Source organism: Coenobita brevimanus, chromosome 13 (assembly GCF_032717465.1).
Source record: "Coenobita brevimanus isolate Jiangsu-jjx chromosome 13, ASM3271746v2, whole genome shotgun sequence".
Taxonomy (NCBI): Eukaryota; Metazoa; Arthropoda; class Malacostraca; order Decapoda; family Coenobitidae; genus Coenobita; species Coenobita brevimanus.
This window is the reverse complement of record NC_136966.1, coordinates 48,617,592-48,633,925: the sequence shown is the minus strand read 5'-3', so window position 1 is coordinate 48,633,925 and position 16,334 is coordinate 48,617,592. Positions and strand designations below refer to the sequence as shown.

Sequence of the window (16,334 nt, the reverse complement as noted above, 5' to 3'; positions counted from 1 at the left end):
CCATTAAAACACATGCATTATTCAGTCTTATTTATTACATTTCAGTGGCTCTAAAATGAAAAATCTATCGCTAAATGGAAATTTGATAATTAAATGGACTGTCCAGTTACCCAATGAATTACGAAAAATAAGATTTAATATAATGAAGGAGATACTTTTGCAGAAGTTTCCGAGTAACAAAATGTCCATTTCCCTTTGAAGTTTATAAGCCTTCAACATACACTGAATTTAATATAACAACTCAATTTATCATGAAGACTAGTATTCACAGAGTACCCAGACCCTTTACAAGCATTCCATAATCTAAATTTACAGTTAACTACAGGTATATCAGACGAAAGGTAAAGCTCAAGAGTTTCGTGCAGCTGCAAAGCGAAAAAGCAAACAAGGGAATACCTGGATTACAAAAAATGTAGGGGGTCATCATCATCATCATCATCATCCACCCTGACCTTTTAATCCACCTACGGATGGGGAATGGCAAAGCACGAAAGGGGGAGAATTATCAACAGAATGTCCAGTGAAATGGACTAATACGTCCCTATAATACTGTGTCTATTTACAGAACAACACATCCTACCATACAGACAATTGGTGCCCATTCCGACGTCTCGGTCTTAGGTCATATCATGATGCCACATCCGTAGGTCACTCTGGGACTTTAACACCTATATAAAGCTTAGATACACTCACCCAAGTCTTGCCACTTCTCGCTGTAAGCGTGAAGTTGGGCAGGAAAGAGCTGGCTGAGAGTGTTTGTGAGTAGGTTCAGGGGGGGAAGGGGATAGCGAGATGGGAAGGAACCACAGATGGAAGGAAACGAACAAGGAGAGGAGAGGGACTGAGTGCGAGGAAGGGAAGGGACCAGCTATGAAACAGAATGAACATGGAGAGAAGGGCGGATAATGCATGGAGTAGAAAGGTCGGGTTGCCTGAATTTGTTTCTGCTGGGATAGGAGGCCGGTGGTTACGCAGACAGAGGGCAGGAGGAGACACCAGGAATGGGAGGGAACAAGCTGGAAAGGAGAGGGAGGGATGATGCACGAAATGGAAAGAGGGAGATGGTTAATGTGAGTCTGTGGTGGGTGCGGGGTGGAGAGCGAGGAAGGATAGGACCAACGACGGAGGATAACGAACAAGAAAAGAGCGGGGGGGATTAGATAAAGAAAAGAAGTGGGGAGACGACGTAAGGAAAGGAAAGAGGTAGGAATGACGTAAGGAATGGAAAAAGGATCGGAAAAGAGCACATGGAATGGAAAAGGAGAGAGAAGGTGATGAAAATGGAGGATGGGAAAAAGGAACCGAAAGAAGTACAAGGAACGGGAAAGGAGAAGGGAGGTGATGATTGGACAATGGGAAAAGGAACAAGAGTATCGGAAGCAGCAAGGGAAAATAAAAGGCCGTGACCACCTACCTTGCCAGTGAGGATGAGAGACGTGGGCCGAGACGAAGGCGGCGAGCGAGGGTCCTGCTGTAGGCGAGGTGAGGCACACGGCAGGGGCAGAGAGACAGAGAAAGGGAAAGAAACAGAGAGCAGGGTCACTCAGAGACTTCACAGCTCTAGTACAAGGAAGCTAATACATACAGCAAGGGGAACACTGTGGCTTATATACAGTCCATACATTGAAGGATATGAGGCAGAGATATTGAGAACATTACAGAACTCTAGAAGATAAAATGTCAAACTACTGTGGGTACACGCATACTCAAGCACATTTCAGATACGAGAAAAGCAGCTTAGAAAAATTACTGGGAAACATAATTTTACTTGTCAAAAGTGCAATCATAATGCAAGAGGTGAGGTTCATAGTGGATGCTGTATGAAATACACCATATAAAAAACAAAACAAAATATTCTGGGGCGGTGCAAAACATAAAAAAAAACTCGAAGGAAGGTATGGAGAGTTCTAGCCATTACCAATGCAAAAAGCAAAAACAATTTACAAAAACGTGGAGAATCTGTAATTCTGTACATGGAAACCTTGAAAAAAATAGTTATTTAAGGACCATAAAACAAAGAAGAAAATTAAATATGAACATCATTGAGTACAGTGCCTCTGTGATATATCCCAAGTCAATTATGTTGATGTTTTTCAGCAAGTACTCTGTATCAGTCAGCCTTTAACCATTGAATGTCAAAAGAAATTTGGACATAACACGGAAAAACGGATTCTACGAAAATACAAAGTACAACCTAGAACGCTGCACTGAAAAGTCTCCTGAGGATACGAGACGAAATCTCGTTGGCACAAGGCTTAGGAGCACCATTTCCTAAGTGAATCGTTTTGCTGCTCTTGTATAAGATTTATACCAACATGATTTGCATCAGTAACAGACATGCCGGCATTAAGGTGTAAGGTGGAAATATGTCGGTGGGGGACTGACTTTACAAATGTCCTAAAATATTATAACAACGGCGCCAAGAGAAAAGGATGCACTCTGAGGGAAGGACAACAAACCAATGCACAGGAAGGGAACACAACAAACTTTCTCGATGTGGCAGCAATTTACGATAGGGAGAAATGCCAGCTCAAGAATCAAGAACATCAAATGACAAGAGGGATGTATGGAAAAACAATAATGAGGTTATGAATAACTGCAATAAATGCGAGCACTAAAAAAATGCAGTCAACAAGGAGGATATCTGATGAACAACCATTCGCTGTAAACATCGTGACAGTTAATTATGTACCCCTTCAGCACGAGAGACCTTTTCTGAGCTAGTGTCACCGTCTGAATGTTGCAAAATTAATCTAACAATAAGATATCATCGCACTGAAAGGGTTGCCGCCGATTACGTTTAACCCTTTCTGCACCGGATACATTTTCTGAGCTAAATAATAAAAACGTCTTCAAGTAATAATAACAACAACATCAATAACAATAATAATAATAATAATAATAATAATAATAATAATAATAATGAACTTGCCTTTTGAAAACTAAATTAAATAGTCTGGAGGTAGTATGATTAAAGTACAAAATGGTCCTGGTGCTGAAGGGATAAATCAAGGTGTAAGGAGTGCATCATGCACAAAACCACTTCTGCAGCCCCTTCTGCGGGTTCTGGTCAGGCCCCCACTCACCCCGCGCTCTAGCCTCAGAACCTGGGACGGCCTCACGTTGCAGGGAGAGCGAACGTCCTACAAGAGACCAAGGAAGCCAGCATGTTTATACCAAGCCTGTTTACAGACTCTGAGACCAGCGAGGTGTATGGTTCTGTATGCTATCACGCATCAGACCTTGTCATGACCTAGGTTATTATTAGGTTGTGTGGTAACTACTTTTGCATGTTACAGAGCTACTTTCAAGTTTTGTTAGTTATGTGCCTGCTTATATTCACACAAATAAAAGATAAAAACAAACTGTTAATCTAATCTAGCCATAGTATGACGTCCACAGGTACCCTACTGCTGTTATAAATTATCTATCTATCTATTGCCAGACGCCTCAATCCCGTTTGGGGTGGCCACAAACAAATCGCCTCCAAGTCGCCCTGTCCCCCGCCATTTCACTGCCCTGCTCCCAACTCACACCCCCCTCTCTCATATACCTCTCCACCCTATCCCTCCATCTCATCCTCGGCCTCCCCCTTCCTCTTCCCCCCTCCACCTCACTCACATACACTCTCTTCGTCAGTCTTTCACCCTCCATCCTCTCCACATGGCCAAACCACCTCAGTGTGTTCCTCATAACGCTTCCTATCACATCCACATCAACACCACAACGTTCCTTTATATCCTCATTCGTCAGCCTATCTCTCCATGTGACTCCACAGGCTCCTCTTAAATAACTCATTTCCACTGCTCTCACTCTTGACTTGTGTCCTTCCAACAACGTCCAAGCTTCACTTCCGTACGTTAGAGTTGGTATCACAATACTGTCATGTAGTAACTTTTTCACTTCCATGCTCACTTCCCTGTTTCTTATCACTGCTTTCAAAGAACCAGCAACCTTTCTTCCCTGCTGTACCCTTTCAAGCACTTCACCCTCCAAACCTCCATCCTTACTCATCACACTACCCAAGTACTTAAACGTACTCACATTTTCCAATTCCTCACCATCCAACCTCGCTGTACATTCACTGACTTCACCTCTCTCAAAGACCATCACTTTACTCTTCCCTACATTCACCTTCAGTTATATATTATAATGTTGTTATTCAAATGGAAATAGTCATATGACACTGATGATATTTTCAAAGTATTTCTGTGTGGAAGACAGTTATGTATACTATTGAACTACATAAAATGCAAACAATATACTATACTGTTAATCTTTTACGTACTGAATATATGTCTTACGAGCGCACGCCTCAGCGTGTCAGTGTGTCATTCACGTTCCTCAAATACTGATTACCTGCGCGAGACCTCAACCTTCCTGAACCTTAACAATGGAATCATGTGTCTCACTTGAACTTTATGCAGTGCCTGAAGGAATGTTAAGGAAATACTGATGCTGTCAAGGGGACGCACTAAGCAAACTGCGCCCTGACGTGTGTGTGATTGCAGCTTTTTAAAGGTGCTAGTGGATGAGGTCTACCTAGATGGTCTAAGTCTTCTAGTTACAAGAAAAAGGCAAATGAAAAATGCTCTATCAACCACACTAGTCAGATACTGCTGTACATCTGAAAAAGCATAATTAAAGCATAATTATTCACTATCATAAAATGTTCAAAGCAAACGAAATAAAATATATAATTACAAAGCGGTTTTATGAAAGATCATAAGTTCCGGAGCGTAAATTCAAACAGAAAGAAAAACATGCAAACCTTCTACACAAAACAGCAGCACAGCTCATGCAACAAAATGAACAACAAAGGTTAAACACGGCAGTATTATATTACTGTTATTATAAATTGACGCAAATCACCTAATATTGCTGGCTAAGATTAGGACACCAATGTCTACAAAACAAAACGAAATGAAGTAAACTTAATTCACTTAAGTTATGAAAGAGGGAAGACAGAGACAGCTGGAGAGCTTCACCAAGCCCTCGGCCCACTGGTTAACACCTCTGATGTAAGGGAAGATGACTGCCAGCAACAATGTATAAATTATAATTCTGAACAGTATCTCTTTCCATTAATCTCTTTTCATTTTACTCTTTGTATCTTTATTCACATTTGTCCAGTAAGCCTTCTTAATGTGCAGCCAGCTTCAGTGCATGACGATATTAGATAACTTTTATTTTCTACTTGTTTAATATGACATCGGTTCACTATCTTTAGTTACATAAAAAATGCTAACTGATACATGCAAGAACAATAACTAAAGGGCATACACACCTCAGCAAGTAAATGAACAACATGCACAGCTCAGCAGTTAACCTCGCTGAAAAAACTTGAGGACGCTTTAATAACCTTATTCACAGGGAGGTGCAAATCCTAAGACCATGGTGCATTTACTCGTCTTACGATCAAACCTTACACTCGGATGACGTATTTTTTTTATTTATCCATACTACCTCTGGAAGAATTTATATAGATTTAGAGGGACTTCAGACACGAGATATTTGAGGTAGCCTTTATTAATGTATTAAAAAAAAAAATCCTACTTAATAAAATCGTCTGGTGGTAGCAAGAATACTGTATAATGCAAAGATATGTCATCGTAGTGAGGAAGCTAAAATGCATTTGCCGCAATCCGCATAAGATTTCCGGGGAGATGCTGGTGAATGGACATAGCCAGATTTTATGTACAGTTCAAGGATATACAATAAATTATGCTACACAATCGCATCTTGTATAATGTTGTTGCTTCACCTAAGGAAACGTGAAAGGTGGGTGTAATTATCAGAGATATAAGTCATAAACCTCATACTAAGTCGAAACCGTGTGTGAGAGGTACAGTATTCCTAACCCTTTACTCAAAGAATAACTAAGCATGCGACACCGTGAAGAGACGCATAAGAGATACGTGAAGAGAGATAGTCAAGGCACTTGAAGAAAGAGACACGTGAAGATGGGCAGAACAGACACGTCCGGAGAGGCTCAGAATCGGAGCATAAAGGTGTCAACATGGAACAGTCCTACCAGAACAACGGGAGGCAGACGCTGGGGAGACAAAACGTGAAGAGAGAGGAGACACGCGAAAACAGATAGGAAAGACACGTGAAGACAGATACGTAAAAGACACGTGCGGAATGGCTCAGACTCGGTGCATGTAAGCGTCAACATGCAACACCTCTACCACAGCTGAGCAAGCGAAACCATGAAAGGATACATAAAACATACGCGAGGAGAGATAAGAGAGACACGTGAGGAAGGGCTCAGAGTCAGTGCATAAAGGTATCAACATGCAGCATCCCCACCAGCACAAGAACAGACAGACGCTGAGCACAGTGAAACTATATATAAGAGACACGTGAAGAGAGACGCGTGGAAGGTGGTTCAGACTAGGTGCATGAAGGCGTCAACATGCAACATCCCAACCATCACAAGAAAGAAACAGACGCAGCGCTCCGCCAGACAGAGAGGCGGGCCGGTTCCTCACACTTACCCGTTGCAAAAACAAGTGTGCAGGCGTTGGCGAGCATGGGTCCTAGTGGAGACGGAACATCAGTTACATGCTTAATTTGGGGCATAGCGCAGCCTTTTACACAAGACAGTTTAAAGAATCCCATGAATAAAATTATATGATGGATGGGAAGAGGTGGAGGGCCTGACAAGTACTGCTGCTTTATCATGGGTCGAAAAGTTAAGGCACTGACGGCAACATAATTATTAGGCATTATGTGACACAACCTAATCTCTCAAGTAAGTCATGTATAACAGGTTCTCTTTTCTTCTGAAGGCACAGGAATAGTTATCTGCACTATTCTTGTACTCGTATGTAAAATAAGCCTGTTCACTGTAGCTGGTATAAACTCAATACACGGTACAGAAGTAATTATTATTTTTTTAGAAGAACAAAGACTAAACTTGAAATATCTTTATGCCTCGATATCACAGGATTTAGAAGATGTGGGGGAGAAATAAAATGGTGCAACACAAATCTCTTCTGTACAGCTGCATGATTTGTAGCGTGGCATAAAGTGGTTGGGGGACGCGGCGGCTTTTCTGCATCAAAGTATTATGCTTTATGGTCGTGGCTACACAGGTCGTCAAACGTACGAGTGTGAAAGCGTCACATCAACACTAGCTTAGATGAAGACCCAAATCTGTTCTTTTTGTCAGGTCTGAGGATTTTCATGGATTTATCAAGAGATCATCTAAGGCTCTTACAGTCCAAGTGGGGTAACGGTAATTCGCAGTGCATAACAACATTAGTTGTAGTAGTAGCAGTAGTAGTGGTAATGGTTGTAGTAGTAGTAGTAGTTGTAGCAGAAGTAGTATAGTAGTAGTAGTAGTAGTAGTAGTAGTTGATGTTGTTGTTGTTGTTGTTGTTGTAGCAGTTGAAATATAATAATAATAATAATAATAATAATAATCTGGGTAAAGAAATAAACCTAACAAATCCTGATAATTTAAACGCACAATATCTCCGCATGCAGAGAAGTTAAAATTACTTGGTTACCGAAAAACTCCCCCCGATCTATGGTGTTGAATATTACTTTATTAGACGAAGAATTTACTACAATGCCTGATTCTTTAGTGGCAGAGTACTACAGGGTCGGAGACGATCGCGCCTTACGTGGAAAACATCGAATCCTAGAGGTGAGTGGAGTTTTATCTACCATGTAAAATGTTGCCAGGGAAGTAATTTTACATGTACTAGACTACAGTAATACCGTGTCGGATGCCCTGAAGGAAGTATTTATGGGACTGGATGTTACCGTTTGTACTAATAATATGCACACATCAAACCATACTGCAATAACTGGCAAACTTTCAACCAAATAATAAAGAGGCATACTTCAGAACGCGTGAAAAAAGTATACAATGTCTTCGAAAATGCATAGATGTACAAACAGTTCTAGCGTTTAGGAAATAAGAAAAACGGCTTCTCCGAGGCGATCAGATATGGTATGAAGAAAAAAAGAACGGTAAACTGAATAACCACAGGGTGATATTAGCAAGGAAGACATACTGGGCCCGGACTCACAAACTTATAACCCATTCCCTCTCGTAACTCAGATTTCTTTACTTGTTGTAATAAGAAACTATGCATCCTCCTTTCATTGCCCTTCCTGGAAATAACTTGTCTTAGTTACGCAAAAAATTTAGCTCAATTTTTCTTTTCTTTTTTGCTAGAAAAAACAAGAGATATGGAAAGGTTCAGCAGCCTCACTTCCCTGTCTCTCTTATTACAACAAATGAAACAGGCAATTAATATCTAGTTTGTTTGTGAATTCGAGTCCTGGATCGTATTTTCACTGGTATATTGGCCTGCATAACGCCTCTTCCTTAACTGCTTCTCTTGCATATAACAACCAAATTTTCTTGTGTGCTATTTCTGTAATTTATAACCCCTTCAGTATGACTTTTTTTTTTGTTTATTCTTCCTTCAAACATACGATATTATTTAACTACAGAGAACTCTAGAAGTGATAGGGTTAATGAAGGCTATACTGAACTCCTCCAGGTCGAAAAGTCTATCCTAAATTGGGTGAAATCGTCTGGGGATAGCAAGAATGAAACAGAAATTGACATCGGATCGGAGTTAGCAGCAAAAAGGCTTGTATTAATCTTATACAAGGGACACTCAATGGTATAAGCAAAACAAATCGGATGGGGTGTTACAAAATCTAAGCCAACGAAAATGCAGTTCTTTGAGTGTGCAAGAGTAGGCCAGGATCAACGACCGTGTTCTTGTCCAATAAGGGGGCTCCCGCGCACCTCTTAATTATTTGCATATTTTTGTATGGGGATGGATGCTAGTTTTCTGCATGGCCTTGATGCATAGTGTGTCGATATTAAAACGAAAAGTAACACATAAGAGACGTATCATGTCAAGTAATTCGTCAGGAAACAGGTGCAAGAAAGCCTCCAAGCCTCTCGAGAATATAGCTCCAAATGTCTTCTGTATTATACTGTATACTACAACACTCCGCGCCAACCAACTGGGCAGTAAAGCCACGCCCTCTGTCACCATCCGAGACTCAGGGAAGGTCAGTGTGAAATATACTGGTAAATATGAACCCAGCGCCATAGGACAAAAACGACCTTAGTCAATTCAAGGCGACTGTAGCAAGGGGGGTTTAGATCTGTTACCAAAGTGGCTGGCGCGGCGTATAGTTTCATTGCTTTAGCAGTGACGCACTTCCATCAAATTCAGAATAAAGAATTTCTAACTTAAACAGGGCAAAAACTCCACTGAGTTATTTCTATTTGTCCTACTGCAATACGGATTTATTTAACTGATAACAGTCCCTGCCTTTAAAGATTAAAAAAAGGAATAAACACGATAAGAATGAATTATTTATGTACAGTATGTGTCCCTCTAGGTGTACATAATCAACACAAAAATCTGTCTTACATATACACAGAAAATACATATATAAGCTAGCCACAGATTAAACTCAGTTTTGGCAATGGCACGCTCTTCAGAAACAACGGGGTGAATTTTTATTTTGGTTAAATTTACTTAGTCTGCTCATTTATATCAAAATGGCTGAAAAATCTCTGAAATGAGTGCCAAACAGTTGAGGAAAAAAAGTGTGTGTGTGTGTGTGTGTAAGAGACAGAGTGCGTATTCGTGTGTATAGGCTATACATATATTTACATCTATATCTATCTATATATAGAATATATGTATACAGTATATATGCGCATATAGGCTACATATATATACAGGCATGTGTGTATGTATGTATATGAATGTATGCATCTCTGTATGTTCTGGTATGTATGTACGTGTCCTTCCCGGCAACAGGGTGCCTGGGGGACGGGGTACTTACTCGGTCTCTCTGCTGTGCCAGGGGCGAGGGCCGGGCGACAGGCGGTGACAGCGGGTCCTGAAAAGAAAGAAAGAAAGAAAGAAAGAAAGAAAGAGAGAGAGAGAGAGAGAGAGAGAGAGAGAGAGAGAGAGAGAGAGAGAGAGAGAGAATTAAAATTACATGGTTGCCAAAAGAATTTATTTAAAGTAAGCTTTGGTCTACACTGCCAAAGATTTCCGTACTATAAGAAGAGGACAATTTGACCCTTGTATTATTTACTAAAAAACGTATACTACAGCACTGTTATGGCTTCTTCTTGTCAGTATCTTTTAATTAACTCTTTGAATCCGGTGACGTCTTTTATATTCTCGCTATCTCCGGAAGATTATATACGACTCCGGATTAGCCTTTCGAAAAACAAACCTAAGAAATTAATGCCTTGAATCATGTGCCTTACTTTAATAGTCATGCTACTTCGAAATGATTTTATTAACCTTATGAAAGGCTGTTTGTATAGGGAGGGTTAATGAAGGCTGCCTCTAACCCCTGCAAATTGAAAAATACCTCCTAAACATAATAAACAGTAATATCAGGCAGCAGCAGTATTAAATTTAAAAGACGTCATCGGCTTGAAAGAGCTGTGCCACTAAAGACAGGGGAGGGAGGGGGGGGGCACCAATGTAAAAGATTCCCCCTCTACTCCTACCACGCCACCACAGCCCACATTATGGCTCGCATTCTAAGAGGCTTCGGATATTTCGTAACAATTCTTCCTCAGCGACTTTATCTGCACATTACACAGCAGCATCTTCTTGAATATTAGTGATGTAAAGTGTGTCGATATTATATTGGTCTAAACTGCATAAATGAGGTGTAATAGGCAAAATAATTCGTTATGGATGAGATGCTACGAAGTCTCCAATGCTGCTTACAATACGGGCCTCAGTTGCTGTAGGTGAAAGGTGGAGGACAGACCTAGGTGGGGCAGGGGATTACGTTACCTAGGTTATGGACAAACTCCTCATTATAAGTAAGATTTTTTTTAGGTATAGCAACTTTCTACATACAACTGATATTTTATTTTTGAAGAAACTGCTAAATAAGCCTTACAGGTAGCAATGACACTTAAATATGCAAGTTTCTGTAATTAAATGTGGACGTAATGGCAAAAATTAATATCAGCAAGGTGGCATAAGATGAGGACTTACTGTGCTGTACCAAGCAGATGACTGATATAAACGGATGGGGATCCTAAATGTTGATCTCAGTGAATAAGCAAATCGTCCTTCTTACTAATTAGTAAAAATGATGAAAGCTATGGTAATGAAAACTATGAAACTGGGAAACATGATGAGAACCATAACATCGAGAACTATAAAACTGATGGATATAATGAGGAATATGAATGAGAAATATGACAATAGGTGCCGGTGTAGATAAGAACAAGATGCAGACTTACCCTGTCTCTCTGGGCAAGTGGAGACGGACGTGTCGGTGACCATGGTTCCTAAGAAGACAACACGGTGATCCAGGGCAGGGCAGGGTAGGGCCCATCAAACCAGGGAAGAGTGGAGCAGGGCACGATAGGGCAGGGCACGGCACGGTAGACCATGGCAGGCACGGCACGATAAAATCACGACAGGGCAGGGCAGGGCAACGCCATAGCAATGCAGGGCAGGACAAGGCACAGCAGACCACGGCGGGACAGGGCAAGGCAGAGCAGGGCAGGAAACAGTCACGCAGGGAAAATCGGGATATATCAAGGTAGGACAGAGCAAAGCATAAAAAAGTGAACAACAAAAATGAAACGATGCGTAGCCAGAACAAGGAAATATAGGGGAAAAAAAAAAAATAGAGATGACGCAGAAAGTACGAGTCAGGTAGAGGGAGGAGAGTGCGACAGGGCAAGGAAAGGTAAAGGATGTTGAGGGGCCACAGCAGGGTGGAAGGGAAAGAGAAAACCAGTTATGAAGTAATATTAAAAAATAAAGTGCAAATGGGCGATCTAGTACTGGTTATTGTGAAAGGCAAATATCGTCGGACATTAAAAAAAAAAAGATCTTTTCCTATAAAGTGTGAACATAAAGTACATCAGATTTTAACATACTCTAGCTAATTGAGTGAAAAGCCGACGTCTTTCAGCATCAACATTACTCTCTTGTGCTGCTAGCTTTATTAACAATTAAAAATATTCTATAATCAGCAATAAGTAAAATCAGGCAATTATTCACATATTATACGGTTTAGTCAAAGGTTATTATTAAATGGTGGGGTGAGGGAGGAGAGTGGGTGGAGTGAGGAGGGGGCGAGGAGAGTTAACTCCACACTCGTAGCTTTTTCTGGTACACACCTAACAACCTGTCTCATTTGCCTCGTATACTGCACCATAAAACAGTTTAAATCACCTCTAATGTGAAGAGGACTAAAGTTGTCGTTTTAATCATTCTCGGCTGATGTTTTCTAGTAGTTCAGCACTTTATACTGATGAGGCCCGAGATAATCTTGATGTAAATACAAATTGATTAAGGGATAAGTCTTGATTCCATGGCGTACCACTTTTCACTCCCCGGCTTATCTACTCTATAAGCTTCTCGGAACTCAATCGTCAGAGAGGTAAGGTTACATAATCTCTCTTCATGCCTTAAGATGAGCTTAAAGAATTAATGAATTTAGTCAGGAACACACATCTTTGTAATAAGAACACCAGAACACCATCAAGTGACGAATGTGCTAAGCTATTTCGTACAATACCTTCTATAAATAACTGTTTCTGTTAGGGCTTTTTGTTTACTTCATTCAACACGTTAGTGCTATTGTCAGTAAAATATTTTAAAATAATTTTCACTTCAAACACGTTTCAGAGTAAGGGTCTCGTCTTACTGAGCTCGGAAGCAGATATACAGAAGGCTCGTATTCTAGGAGGCTATGATTTCGTAACACCTCTTCATTTGTGATTGAATTTGCTCATTATTCAATATTCTTTTGTATGTTAATAATGCTATGTAGCTCTTTAACGATAGCGAGAACATATGTTACAGTAAGAAATTACAAGAAGTGCTACCAAGCCACCTCTGTCACCTTGATTATGGTCCGATGTCCGACCCCCATAACAGCGTGACGAGACCCTTATTGCGGCCGTCTATCACACTACGGGCCGAGAGTGCCGCGTCATAGAGCGGGTCAGGGCGACTATGTCAAGTCTGTATTCAAACCAAGTTCTCTATATCTTCTTTGGTTCTAAGGTATGCAGTCGTCAACCTCATGTGTGTAAATCAAGTCATCTATAGGAAGGCCACACAAAGAACCAGCAACCAACGGAATATGTATGTATGTACTGTAACGGCCGGCTTGCACACGCCTAGCATTAGCAGGCATTTCTAATGTACACGTTCAAGTCGTGTAACCATACAATACATAAAGAAGTCTCAGGTCCCACATATCAGACTCACCTCTGCTATAAACAATTAAGTGACATTATCCGACTCAACAACAGACCACCTATCGTATGAACTAAGAATAACTGCTGTTAAACAAACTTTACCATATTATGGCTACGACACAACAACGCTAAGAGTCTTGTATACCCTTGAAGTGACTGTCAGTGTCGGTCAGTTATCAGTGTGAGTGTCTGGTAATGAGGCTGTCAGAAAAGTGAATGGCTTGGCTTGGGTGGACGTGCCAAGGCTGATGAGTAGTGCAACACTGTGGGAGAGGTGAGTGGTGTACGAGTGTGAGTGCAAGTGTGTGTATGTGGAGAGCGAATGTAGTTATGCATGTGTGATGGTCAGTCCCATTGTGCTTGAGTGTTGAGAAAGTTCAACTGTGAGTGGTGAGCGAATAAGGCTGTGAGTGAGTGGAGTAAATGAGGCGCATACATGGTGAACAAGTTCAGTTGTAAGTGAGTGATGAGCAAATGAGGCGTAAGAGCTGTGAGTAAACTGTGAGTGGTTGGTGAGTGGGCAGAGTAATGGGTGAGTTGACTTAAATGAGGGACTCACTCTCGTGCCCGGCAGATGGAGTGACCTGGGTCTGGGCCTGGACTCTTTCGAGGCTGGCGACGCTGAACTCTATGGGAGGCGAAGCTAGATTCAGGGTTAGCGTTCTCAAGAGCTGCATTCTCGTTAGCTTAGGAGGCTTTCTAATGTCTCTTCCCTACTGCACCTTGGAATGTCTTTTCATCTTAGGTCTTTTTAATACTTTAATACCTTCGTTATTATTTTCAATATTTCGCTTCGGCATATATCATATTATTTATATCATTTTATAATTAAGATACCTCTCGACCTCCATACTCCACCTAGGTTGTTGCTATGTACGGTATGTTACCTTTATCTGCTTTAATGCAGACTTTGTTTAAATGTTAAAAAACAAGAATATAAACATGTCAAATGGAGAAACATGCCGGTAAGGAAGAGGTGCTTGTAAGCCTCCCAAATAGAACACTGGCCCAAGAGTCTCTACAACACTCCCTCCCACCAGTTAGCCAGTCACCTGTCTTTACCATCAAGCTCTTCCTGTCTCTTACTGCCACCTGTAACTGTGAGTCTTCTTACCACCTTCAACCAGATGATGTATTTTATTTTCTCCTCCCTACCAACCAAACGATAATACTCTGATTAGGAGAGAAGTGATGTAGTGAAAGGGATAAAAACACACTCCATTCATCCCTTCACTACATAAGGTCTTCCCGATGCTGAATCAACCCGTTTGGTGGTAAGAATGAGGTAAAAATTAAGTAACAGAAGTAATGATGTCAATTCTTTTAGGACGTAAAGCAACCCCAAAGCAGAATAAAATCGCTTGGAGCTGACCAGAATAATTTAGCTGTTGGAGACTTTTAACCCTCTGAATACGATGGCATTCCTAAGCTGAATAAAATCGTTTGGGGTTGGCCTCAATATGAATTAACGTTTCTTACGTCCTAAAAGGGTCTATACAGAGGCCAAGGATGAGCATACTGAGATGGTGCAAGTCGTCAGTGAGTCGCTCTCGTGTCACTGTCTGATCATCAAACATTTATACAATAACAGTTCGCTCCGAAATGTTGAAGCGAAAACATAAAAAAGGATTGAACTATTAAGCAGTGAATCAAAACTGTGACAAAATAACATACTGACAAAAGCATTTTTTTTTTTTTTATTGCTTGCTATGCTAATTAAAAATGACTAAACTCGACCGCTGTCTTTCGTCATCATATTACAACACGAAAATACTCAGAATGTGTTTTGTGTTCACGATATATCTCGATTATGTGTGCAGACCAAGGTTTTAGTTATTACTTTTTTCCTATGTGGTGCTGTCTCTACACGACGACACGCCTCTACAAGTGTATGCATCCAAGGGGATAAAATTCTGATACCAAGGTCATCATTACAGAGTGAGATCATGGCTTATCTGCATTCACAAACACCAGTCTAAGGGCAGCATTTTACACTCAATTTTAAGCGGAGGGAATGGTCGACAAGCAAACGACATGGGTTCTTTGAGCTTGCCACACCCTTAAAGAAAATTAAAATATATTCATTTTGTACTATATGCCGTCGTCACTATGGGAAGGGATATGGGGAGGGGATCCATGACTTTTAAGTATTTTAGAACGGTTTGTTTAGAGAGTTTTTAAGGGATTCTGTGACATTAACTTACCCTCTGTCTCTGAGCGAGGGGATGGACGCGAGAAACGTGGGGTGAGCTACTGTCCTATAACAGAAAAATTAAGGTTTATGACAGAAGGTTCAAGACAAAAGGTTCACATTTCCAGCTAAAATGTGTCAAGATGCAGTGCTAACAGAGGTGTATAAATGCATGGGGTGGTATTCATCACTACTAACATCAGGTTCAAACTTCATTCTATACTGTTTCTTAGTGTAATACCAAGTGCAAAGGTACAAAAAGGATGAGCTAATACTAAAGAAAGTACATATATATCGAGCTACAATGTGTCTAGATGCACAGGTATGAAAAATATGTGGAGTGGTATTCATCACTAGTAAAACCCTGCACCATCTTTGGCATAAACGGATAACATATGAAAATGGGAGAGATCATGCTAACGTGGTGTCCTGGCCCAGTTATTCAGAGGGTCGTATACTAACTGGCTCTAAAGATTTCGCAACACCTATTCCTTAGCGATTTATTCTACACATTACACCTCCGCACCCTCTGATGCAAACTGTGTCAATATTTAAACGATATACAGGATGATCCGTAAACAGCGCTACACTAGAGGTATATTGTGTGTTGCAGGGACGGCTCAGTCTGCTGGTGTAGGCGTGGGTGTGGCAGTGGGAGTAAGAAATAAAGGATGCAGGATAGATTTCGACGACGCTGACTGGGCCTGTCCCGCAACACACAAGAAATCGTCCGCGGTGTGGAAGAGAAGCGCTATATATGGATCACCCCGTATCTAGCAAACAACAGAACGCTGAGGTGTAATATATAAAATAAATTGCTAAGGACGAGGCGTTACGTTGTCTCCTGTATCACCTATTGCAGGGACCAAGGTGACTCCCAGAACA

At 41.0% G+C, this 16,334-nt stretch overlaps 1 protein-coding gene across 1 annotated transcript in view; it reads right to left on the bottom strand.

Annotated features, from left to right (window-relative positions):
* LOC145415668 (uncharacterized) overlaps positions 1-16,334 on the bottom strand; it is an 80,356-nt gene that overhangs the window by 46,052 nt on the left and 17,970 nt on the right. Inside the window, exons 8-12 of the mRNA XM_080284887.1 lie at positions 15,463-15,516; positions 13,818-13,886; positions 11,279-11,326; positions 9,841-9,897; positions 1,415-1,468 (exon numbers count right to left, since the gene is read on the bottom strand). Of these exons, the coding sequence (XP_080141013.1) occupies positions 1,415-1,468; positions 9,841-9,897; positions 11,279-11,326; positions 13,818-13,886; positions 15,463-15,516 (282 nt within the window). The remainder of the gene's footprint in view (positions 1-1,414; positions 1,469-9,840; positions 9,898-11,278; positions 11,327-13,817; positions 13,887-15,462; positions 15,517-16,334) is intronic.